This window comes from Apaloderma vittatum, unplaced genomic scaffold (assembly GCF_000703405.1).
Source record: "Apaloderma vittatum isolate BGI_N311 unplaced genomic scaffold, ASM70340v1 scaffold11437, whole genome shotgun sequence".
NCBI lineage: Eukaryota > Metazoa > Chordata > Aves > Trogoniformes > Trogonidae > Apaloderma > Apaloderma vittatum.
Genome location: NW_009727852.1, coordinates 32,596 through 43,175, shown reverse-complemented (window position 1 = coordinate 43,175; position 10,580 = coordinate 32,596). Strand labels below are relative to the sequence as shown.

Sequence of the window (10,580 nt, the reverse complement as noted above, 5' to 3'; positions counted from 1 at the left end):
CACCCACCCAACCCCACGATGTGTTTTGGGGTGTCCCCGCCGCGGGAGGGGGGAAGCGAAGGGCCGGCAACGAGGGGACAGGGCCTCAGGGAGAAAGATGGGGCCCCGGGGAGCGGGACGGGGCCCTGCAGCCGGGGATAGGCATGTTCCTATTTACCTGCACACCCCTCCCCGACTTGCCTCTAGGGAAGCGGAAGATCCACTACCTGTTCGAGGATGGGAAGGAGATGGCCGAAGAGTACGACTTGAAGACGGGTCAGTTAGTGAGTAAGTGATGCTCTCCGCTGGACCTCGTGGGTCAGGGCACAACGGTGGCACGCACGGCCGTGGGTCTGTACTCACAGGGTCTGGGCTGCTGAGAGGGAGCTCCTGGTAAGGAACAAATTGCCCTTAACTGTTCTGGGAGCTAAGCGTGCCTGTAGCTGAATTTTGTAGGGATAAGCGTGGTTCAGTTTGGGACCAGAGGTCTCTGATGTCTGTGGCATAGCAGACCTTGCTTTAGCCCAGGATCTCTCTCAAGCAGCTCATCTGTCACAACCACAGACTTGGATGGACTAAGTGGGATCACCATCTTTATGCAAGATTTAAATCAGGCACTGAGGCTGTAGCATATGCTGGGGTGAAATATGCTTTTTGGTGGCTTCTGGAACTGCAGACAAGCAAGGTGTGGGTTATGGCTCCTGTCCAAAACCACATCAGCTGTGGCATAGCACCTGTGGCATCCCACCATGGCTTTAGCACTAAGTAGCAAAAAAGAGAGGCACTCAGTACAGAATTTCTGACTTCAGGAATAGGCCAGCTAACAGATCCACTCACACCAAAATGGAAATGACAGGAATTAAAATGAGTATCTTCATATCATCTCGGTGTGCCAGGCAGCTTTGGCAGTCATTTGCTGGAGTTCTCTTATAGAACAGAATAATGAAAATTCTTCTCCCTTCTACAGGTAGAAAATGGCGAGAGAAGAACACCCTTGGGGGCTCTGGAAAGTGGCAGGTTGAAGTGGGAGACCCAGCCTCCCTGGTTTTGGGAGCACTGGAATCAGAGCTCATAAAAGAAAGCAGCTCCAATGTACGTAAAGGTCTGCAGGCACCACTGCACCTAAAACTACCTAGTCTTGTGTTTACAGCAGCAGCTGGTAGACTGCAGATCACTTATAGCCTCAAGAGGCAGCCTTAACCTGTCCAGCACTCTGCTACAAATCATCCCAAAGGTGCAGGGCTAGGTAGAAAGAAGGCACAGCTTGTGTTCTTCTGGGGTCTTCAAGAGATTTGTAGTTTCCTTAAGTAGAGAAACTGTACTGCTGTGTTGGCCAACTACTATTCCAGCTTCCAAAAGAGTGGGCTGAAAGGAAGGCCAGTGACAGGACCAGTCAGTGGATGGAAAGCAGAGGTGATGACAAGGAAAGGCTGATGCAAGCAGTGCTTAGCAGGCTGCTCCTTAATGTAGCACAGCCTGTTTCATCTTCACATTCCACTAGCTTATGGGGCAGAGACTTCACCCTCTCACCATCTTTTCTACAAGACCTGAAACACAAGCACAGCCCTGCTCAGCAAACTGGGGCAGGGCCAGGAATGAATCCAGCAAGTAGGCAGAGCCCAGTATTCGGCTGCCTGTGAGGAAGAGGCCCAGTTTCCTTGTAACTCTGTACCACAAGACTCCCTTGCTTGAACACTTCCAGTCTCCTATAAGCAGGGCAGGCAGTGCCCAGGGTAAATGTAGAGCAGTGCTAGCTCTAGGAAAGTGATGCTCTTGAGTTACTCTCTAGCTCCACTATGAAGGAAGAGCTACTCCATATGGAGCCTTTCGAGGTAGAAGGGGACAAGGAGGAGAGGAGACAGCTGGGGGGGCCTTGCTAAAGGTACTTGTTTGCTGTAGCCTGTCTTCATGAGGAAGGACACCCTGAGCAGCTTCCAGTGGCGGATCCGTAACCTGCCCTACCCCAAGGAGGTCTACAGCGTCTCCGTGGAGGAGGAGCAGCGCTGCTGCATCGTCCGGACCACCAACAAGAAGTCAGTAAGGACAGCACTGCCAGTGCTGACAGTCCCTCGGGGTGGGCTGGCACAGAGGACAGGCTAGTGCCTTCTATCCCCAGCGCGCAAGGGCTGAGGGGCCCTGCCTCTCAGCCGCATGTCTGCTGCTGACCGATTTCCACTTGCAACTGCCCCACATTTATGGTGGAGCTGCTCAAGCTCTATGCTTTTCCCTCAGAAAAATAGCAAGCGTTGCAGACCTTTTGAATCTAGAACATCCCGTCTTCTCCCTCTGATGTGATACTTTGATCTAGTCATTGTATCTCAGCATGCATGGAGCTGCAGGAGTCAATGCGTACAGCAAAGTCATAGGAACCCGGGCAGACAGATCTCCCTGTGTAAACCTACCCCGTAGCCACAATACCAATGACGTGATAGGTAGCAAGAAAAAAAGGCAGATTGAATTTGGAAACAAAACACCATAATATTCTGCCAAAAGAAATTTGAGGTGGGATGGGGGGAAAAAAGAAAAAAGGCTGTTAAGCATCATAGAATCAGAACGGTTTTGGTTGGAAGAGACCTTCAAGATTATGGAGTCCAGCCTTTGTCCTAGCCCTATCAACATCACTAAACCATGTGCCTCAGCACAACATCTACCCATCTCTTAAACACCTCCAGGGATGGCAGCTCAACCATCTTCCCGGGCAGCCTGTTCCAATGCCTGACAACCCCTTCAGTAAAGAAATGCTTCCTAATATCCAGCCTGAACCTCCCCTGGCACACCTTAAGGCCATTTTCCCTTGTCCTATCACTCGCCACTAGGGAGAACAGACCAACCTCCCGTCTTGCTACAACCTCCTTTTAGGTAGCGATAAGAGCTCCCCACAGTCTCCTCTTCCCCAGGCTAAACAGCCCCAGATCCCGCAGCTGTTCCTTGTTCCTTATCTTATACTGTGTCAGTACATGGCACCTCTCATGGAATGAGGCAGACACTGTGCCCCAAAGCTTTTACAGTCTCAGTGAGATAAGCCAGGACAAGCAGTAGTATTGGGAAGAGAGAGCAAGGAGTAATTATTGGGAGAACAAAGGAGGATATTGAAAGAGAAACGAAAGCTATTTACCAACTGGGATAATAGACTGGTATAGGAAGCTGGACAGGCTGCTCTCTGCTTGCCTTCCCTCCCCAGCATTGCTGTAGAACAGAGAAAGCTCAGATTCATGTGTTAAATCAACCCGTGTTTCCCATCTGCCCACCCGCCTTCTTTAAGCCGCTCTTTGTAGCTGGCTGTAGGTGGTGCTGTTGGCAAAAGAACTGCTCCCCTTCAGTTGCTGAACGCCTTCCAGATCGCAGAACCCGCAAGTCTTCAGGCGAGGCTTTACCACATCAGAGGCCGTGGCAAGGGACTGTTTGACCTCAGCACATGAGCACACCTGGACGCTCAAAAGCAGGAGGAGGCTAGACAGGAGGAAGGGGAAGTGTATCCCATGAAAACGGCAGGCAATTACAGCTCTAATACAGAAAGACACTGGCCTAAGTGCATGCAGAGGAATTCACAGGAATAGAGTGGCACTTCAGTAAAGACCTGTGTAGCAAAGATGAATGAGATTCCCGTCAGCCACATGTGGATTCACATGGAGCTAGGACAGGAAGGGGAACACGAGCCTAAGTCCAACCCCATCTTATCACAGACGGGCTTACCTACTCCCAGTTCTACTAATAGTTGTGTGTATGTGGGAACTTCCTTTCCTGTGTAGGTGCTGTAAGGTTGTAACGTCCCACCGAGGCTTCACCCATGCCCTGCCTGACTTCAGGCTTTTTTGCACCACTCTCAGGAAAACAGTAGTCCCCCTGCAAGCAGTCAACACCTATGGCCTCATAAGGACGTTTGAAATTATAGCTAAAAATTGCCTCATTTGGGACAAGAATGACTTTGCTGACAGTAGGGAGCAGGGACAGACTCCAGCACCAGAACACTTAGCACAGGCTCCAAGATATCTTGTATCGTTTCTCCGGGGTCTCGGCCAGGGCAAGGCACCACTCAGCAACTAATTCCAAGATAGCAACAAAGGCAGAGTCCACAGAGAGAGCGCACATCACTACTGGAGAGAAAGAAAGCCTCGGAGCCTCTCCAGCCCTTGGAAGTCAGCCACGCTGCTTCTGAGCAGCAGAGCTGTGCTGACCGCCAGCCAGAGGCACAAGCAATGGGATGGGCTGCCAAGTCACTACTGAGTAGCTCGGCTCTAAATTCTCAGCATACCAGTAGCAGTTGTCCCTACAGGCTGCCAGGAAGTGGGTTTCCAGTAGGAAAATAAAAGAGGTGACTTCACATACGCACCATGGAACTCAAGCCAGGACCCATGCCCGGAGTGCAATACTGCCCTTGGCCATGGGGTGAGAGGCGAGGGCAGAGAATCTGCCTGCCTCAGCAGGGATAACCGCCGCTCAGCCCGCTCCCCAGGCCAGACAGGAGCTCTTCACTTCCAGCAGTCACTCCCGTTCCCTCTGGCCACGGCAAGGGCAGCTCAAGTGGGATTTGCTTAAAACCTCTTGCTTTAAAATAAATCCATTAAACTAAACTCTAAAAACAAACCCAGAAAGCTACCTCCCCAAACGCCAAACCTGATTCAATTATTGTAGCAAGAGGCAGCGGTAACGTTAGGAGGAGGAGGGGGGGGACAGGCAGATCTGGTTTCCTTTGATCTTGTCACAGATTTTAGTTTGAGGCCAGGCGAAGCCATTCTTCTCCCCTTCTCCTTAGTCCTGGGGCAGCAGAATGCTGCTGTTTCATTGATGACTCCCAAGGCCCTTTGAAACAGTGGGGTTTTTCTGTGTACTGCTTTTTTTTTCTTTCTTTTTTTTTTTTTGTGTCTAATCGGTAAGAAGTTAACACTTCCTTAACATGTCTTTGTGTTCATCTAATCTCTGCTGTTTAACCTTTGACATCTCCCTTATTATCCATGTCTGCCACCTTTTCCAAATACCGACAGCAGTGACAACACAGAATGGTTTGAGCCCTGCGGTAACAAGCTGCGTACATTCCTCCCACTGCACCAGGAGAGCCATTTGCCCTTTGTAGCTGTTTTCACCGTGACTTGGAAAATAAACTGCAATTTGGGCAGAGGTAGCTAGAGAGGCCAAGCCTCACACACAGCCAGCTGAATGGAGAAGAAGCCCTCATGGCATGACAGCAGCCACTGCCTGTTCCAGCTCTGCTCTAGACACCTCAGTACCAGCTACAGGCAGGTTCCTTGGAGAGGACTGCCCATGAGAGTGGTGGAAGAGACTAAGGTGGCATAGGACCAACTAGTGTTACCTAGTGCAGCCCCAGAGAGAAGGAACAGATGCTTTTATGATTCTATGCAGGGAAAGCCGTGCCGAGGAAAGAAGATCTCAGGCAAATGCAGAGAGGTCTACAAGGTTCTGATCTCAAAAGCTTAGGAAATCTCTTAGCTGCCCAGGCAGCTTGTAACCACTCCAGTTCCGAGACATACCTGCTTTCCTTCATACTAAGCAAAGCCCAGAGTTTAGTTGTTGGAGAGACGCTGGCTGGATAGGGAGCTGGCAAAAACCTCTCCATCCTCTGCTTGGATGTGAGAGGTGAGTGGGAGACTGGGATAGAGACCAGGGAAAGAACAAGTATGGGAGCTGGGGGTGCAGAGGAGCACCACAGCCACCTTGGGGGCTGCACAGAGACACTGCAGAGCAGAGGCTCAGGTGACTGTGGGCAGCTAAACCTGGAGCTCTGTGCCTGAGCACCACCGTGCCACCAAAGCAGGAAGTTATCTAAGAAGATGGGTTTAGGAAGGATTGCAACACAGAATGGTGCATCACTTAAGCAAGTAAGTCACAGGGCACAAGGGTTTTGACAGCTGTTTTGACATAAGCTAATGGAAACTGGTACTTAAGAGGGAATGAGAGGCCATGAGCAGGGACCAAGACAAGGGATACCTCTTGGTAGGGCCAAGTAGTCTGTCCCTAAACATGTGTGGCACTACTCAAGGGCATGGTGGAGGGACTGAGCCTGCTCTCGCACCCTGAAGCCCTTCAGGACTTTGCCAGCTCTGATTTCCATTTTGAAGGTTTGTTTCCAGTGCCCCTGCCAGCCTGGAGGCACCAGCAGGCACACAACATGGCACAGGGTCCTCCTGCCAACCCTCAGAGGTCTCTTGTCCTCATCTACACCTTGTAGAACAGCACTCCACACCTCAGCGTGGCTAGCGAGGGAACAGGAACCTCACCTTCCTCACTTCTGTCTCCTCTCTCATTTGTAGGTACTACAAAAAGTTCTCTATTCCTGACCTGGACCGATACCAGCTCCCCTTGGATGCAGCTGCCCTGAGCTTCACCCATGCCAACAACACCCTGATCATCACGGTAAGCTTTTAGCCACACGGAACAGCACTTTGCCCTTCTCTTTATGTCCACAAAGAAGTTAAAATTCTTACACGTGGGGAAATGAGGCAGAGCGGGGAGATCTGACAAGGGTCACTGATGAGCCCCCTTCTCTGTCACACAGTCAGGGGGAGCTTCAGATTACACTGGGCATGCTGGAACTAGCCAGGACATCCCAGGCCACATGAGGGGCCCTGCTTGCTGCTCAAGGTGACTTGCAGGTGGAAGAGTCTGTTGTGCCCTGTGTATCCCTTCCCTCAGGCCTGAGCAAGCCTCCATTCTCACTCATAGTAAGTTTCTCTTGCTTCAGAGCGTGTTAGGAGTCCAACACCTGCTGTACTTAGAGGTCTTGCAGTCTTAAAAAAATAATAAAGAAGTCACCTGCTGCTTTGTGTCAGGAGAGGACACACTTCCATGCACATGATGGAAGTGAGAGACTAGCAAAACGGGCACGTGTTTCCTGTTGCAAGGAGCAGCCACATGCTTTAGAGCGGCAGGTGCTCATCATCCTACCTGCAGAAGTTAGCTACCCAGAGAGCATCCCCTCTGAGGGAAACCTCGCAGCAGGGCTGGGAGTGCACGTGCAGAGGAAACAGGCCAAGAGGAGCACCCTGAGTCCTTCTGAGCTTCTGTTCGCTCTGGGCCAAGCCCTTGCCAAAAAGCACCTGCATCCACCACTAAACTGCAGCTGAGCAAGCAGGCTCTAAGGGGAGGACAGAGGAACTGCAACTCTTACTTCTCTGTCTGCCTTTTAAAAATGCATCTTATATATATATAACACGTGTGAACATACGATCAGTGATCACACCAGGGATCTGCATGACACAGCTTTCTAGGATATTCCAGAGGGGTTGGTGGGGGCCAGACTTTGAATCCAACTGGAAAGCTTTACTTGCACTGTGAAAGACACTTGAGATCTTGGCACATGTCCCTAGCACGATGGCACCACCTCTCCACATGGGCTTTGGAAATAGCTGATAATGGAAAGGCCACACCTGGCAGAAGGGACCCAGTTGGTCTACTTGGAGCAGAGGCTAAACAGGAGCACTAAGGCCATTTCTATTTCCCTTCATCCTACAGTACCAGAAGCCGAAGGAAATCCTGGCTGCAGAAGAGCAACTGCAGAAGGAGCTGAAGAAGATAAAGGCAGCGAACAGCGAGAATGGTGACTGCAAGACCCAGTAGGCAGTGGCTGCTTACAGGGTGAGGTGGTGGGGAGCTCTGTGGCACAGCTTCATAGTATTTATGTTGCCTTTTCTAATAAAAATTAGTCCTGTTGTTAGTAGAGCCGTTTGGAGGAATCCTTGTAGGCCCAGGGAGACAACAGGGTGGTCAATCTCTTTATTGCCTGGTCTGCTCATTTACACAGACATTTATGATCCTTCCATGAGTTGTGGAAAGCTGCAGCATGCAAAGGAAGCACACCTTTCCCCATCCTCCATGAGCAGAGGAAACATGAAAGCTGGGTATTTCCCCTTGGGAATTCCCTCTGTCTGCCACCATTGCTGAAGGCAGTAACATTCAAAAAAACAGAACCCCCTCCTTGCACCCCTTACCTGCCTGGGCTGTGATTGGAAGCAACCCCCTCCTGTGTTGTTGTGCAAGGTCCTATGTGCAGCTAGAAGGATGGTCTGGTGACTCCGGCATCTCTGCAGACAACATCAATGCTTAGACCTGAATGGGCACAGCCTATGAAAGAGGGTGAAGAGGACACCCAAGTGCTCCCTTACCGCCAGCCATGCGCAACGTGACGTGCAGAGCGTAGGCAGCTGCGCAGAGCGCAGGAACTGAAAAGGAGCTGCCTTCATTTGCATGGCATGAAGCACCCCCCTCCTGTGAGGGCACAAACACAGCCCATCACACACCTCACTGCATGGACACCACCCCTCGCACAGGGAGGACCCCAGCAGTGCTGCCTCAGCAACGTGCCCACCAACCAGCTACTGTCTCTACCCTGCACCCACCATCCCTGTGCTTAGCTTTCTGCGTGTCCTTCCAGCCCAGTTCATATCTGAACAGCTCCCACCCAAATAAACCCCACTTATAGGGGAGCCAGTCGCAGGCTCTCAGAGTGGCTCTCCTGAAGAGGACTGCTTTCAAACCACAAAAACTCCTCAGAGCCCGGGTGTCATCCCCAGTTAGAGCCTTACTGCTGAGTGGCTCCAGGACCCACCTGCATAGTTCTCCCAAGACAACAGAGGCACCACCAACTGGCAGAGCCGAGCAGAGCCAGGGCACCAGCCCCACTTGCCATTTCCCCGCTCCCCAGTGACACCTGAGCTGTGAGGGTGCATCCTTCTACCCACCAGTGCTGGCACCACCATGGGGCTGCAGGTCTGCTCCAGGCTCCAGCCAGGAAGAACCTAAAAGCAGCTACAAGAGTGCAGGGCCCACCAACAAGGGCTGCATAAAGGAAATGGTAGGACTGGCAGCAGCACCGTGGCAGGCAGGCCCCTCAAGGGAGGAGTCTTCTGCACCAGTGACACTTGTTCACCTGCTCAGCTGACAGGCTCATTCTTATTCTGGGCCTGGCCCAAGGCCCAGCACAATAAAGAACTTCTCCTCCCACCCCACAGTTACATCAGTTCCTTCACAGCTTCTCCTTGGGGACACTGCCAAAGACATTTCATATCTCGAGCCCTCCCTCCCAATTTCATTACAAGACCTGTAACACACGTGGACCTCAGAAAGAACAGACCTCCCCCACTCCCAGGCTCTGCCAGCTCACTCTCTCTGGTCTTCTGTCTCAAGCTCTCCTCACACGCAGAGCCCAAAGCACTCCAAGCAATGCAGCAGCAGTACTTAGCAAGCCCTGATGCAAAGCATCATCTTTCCAGCAACGACTCAGTGTTACTAATAACCCAGAGGTCTCCCCAGAATCATTCTCTTGGGCTAGCAGTCTTTGGAATCTACAGCTTCAAGCTGATGGAAGATTGTTCCAGCCATGGCATCTTTTTACAGCAGCAGATCACTTCGACATCAACTCTGCCACTCACACAAGGAGAATATGTAGCACCATGGTAGCTACAAGGGAGCTGGCAACAAGCGTGCATGAGTGGCAGCAGAACAACTGGCACAGATCAGGAACTGTTACAGGGAACTGTGCCAGAAAGATCATTATGAGACTATGATCCTGCAGCAAAGCCATGCTTTTAAATGACTTCACACCCTGAGCTGCTGTCTCACACCTGGGAATGGAGGGCTCCCTGCAAGAAGGTGAGGACCTGGTTGGTTCTGCTCCCTCCCTGCTAAGGGAGGGGCTCCAGCAAATATTATTTTATATGTGAATTATATTTTTGTGCATCACAAGGGAAGAGTAGCCTCCTGACAGTAGAAATTACATGAGAAGGTCTAACAAAGCACCAGGCTGGGTGCCTTGTCCTAGAAGTGCTCCCAGTTTGTGACAGAAAACCTCTCCTTTACCTCTCCAGGATACCCAAACTCACAGCCAAAGAGGACCAGTCCCAAGACACTGCTGCATTCACCCACAGCACACTCATCCACAGACATCCACATTATCCAGAGAGCACAGAGCAAGCTGAAAGCTGTGGCTGCTCTGAGACCCAGCCTGGGTTCAGAAGGCTGACACAAAAAGGAGCAAGAGCCTTCTTAGATGTGCCTACAGGATCCCAAGCAATTCACTTCAAAGCCTTGGCATTTCCGCTAGACCAGTTTGCTATTTTGTTATACAGGTGGTGAGTTGCAGATCCCACTTTTTGAATTCTTGTTTCAAAAAGCGACATGACATCCAAGATCCTAGGAACTACTTTCAGTGCAGCAGTGTCGCAGCGTCTAGCCAGGAAGAGAGATCTATTAGACATGTAGACAGTGTCTGAAAACAGCCCCAACCTCCTCCAGGCCTCTGTGATCAGCAGGTAACATCGCAGCCCCTTTGGAACTTGAAACAAAACATAAAGTCTCTTTTATTTCCCTTCAGAGTTTTATTTAGCAAAACACAACCATTTCAGCCCTGCCAAGTGCACAGCCTGACCTGACGGCCACCTGGGGAGGCACACACTGAAAGCAGGGCTGGTTCTGCCTTTTTAGTTCAAATTCTTGCTCTTGGCTGTGAAAGACAACACAAGAAGCCGTCAGGGGAGCAAGCACAGGTGAAAGGTGGGCCCTGCTCAAGGCACCTTTCGCTTCCATCAAATCAATCCAACCCACACAGCCTGAGCTTGCTTCACATGGCTCAGAGCTTGGCTGATATCAAC

The 10,580-nt window shown here is 51.2% G+C and overlaps 1 protein-coding gene across 1 annotated transcript; it reads left to right on the top strand.

Annotated features, from left to right (window-relative positions):
• Positions 1–128: 128 nt before the first annotated feature.
• DPCD (deleted in primary ciliary dyskinesia homolog (mouse)) lies at positions 129–7,648 on the top strand. The gene is made up of 5 exons (XM_009873840.1): positions 129–267; positions 947–1,071; positions 1,879–2,012; positions 6,246–6,348; positions 7,447–7,648. Exons 1-5 carry the CDS (start codon positions 144–146, stop codon positions 7,549–7,551), a joined length of 591 nt encoding a protein of 196 aa, XP_009872142.1. The 5' UTR covers positions 129–143; the 3' UTR covers positions 7,552–7,648.
• The last annotated feature ends 2,932 nt before the right edge of the window (positions 7,649–10,580 follow it).

What these genes read in the sequence shown, in the direction of transcription:
- DPCD (XM_009873840.1), top strand. Translation starts at nt 144, where the DNA reads ATGTTCCTATTTACCTGCACACCCCTCCCCGACTTGCCTCTAGGGAAG. An exon ending in TAAAAGAAAGCAGCTCCAAT is followed by an intron (nt 1,072 to 1,878) that starts GTACGTAAAGGT and finishes TGTTTGCTGTAG; the next exon opens with CCTGTCTTCATGAGGAAGGA. An exon ending in ACAACACCCTGATCATCACG is followed by an intron (nt 6,349 to 7,446) that starts GTAAGCTTTTAG and finishes TTCATCCTACAG; the next exon opens with TACCAGAAGCCGAAGGAAAT.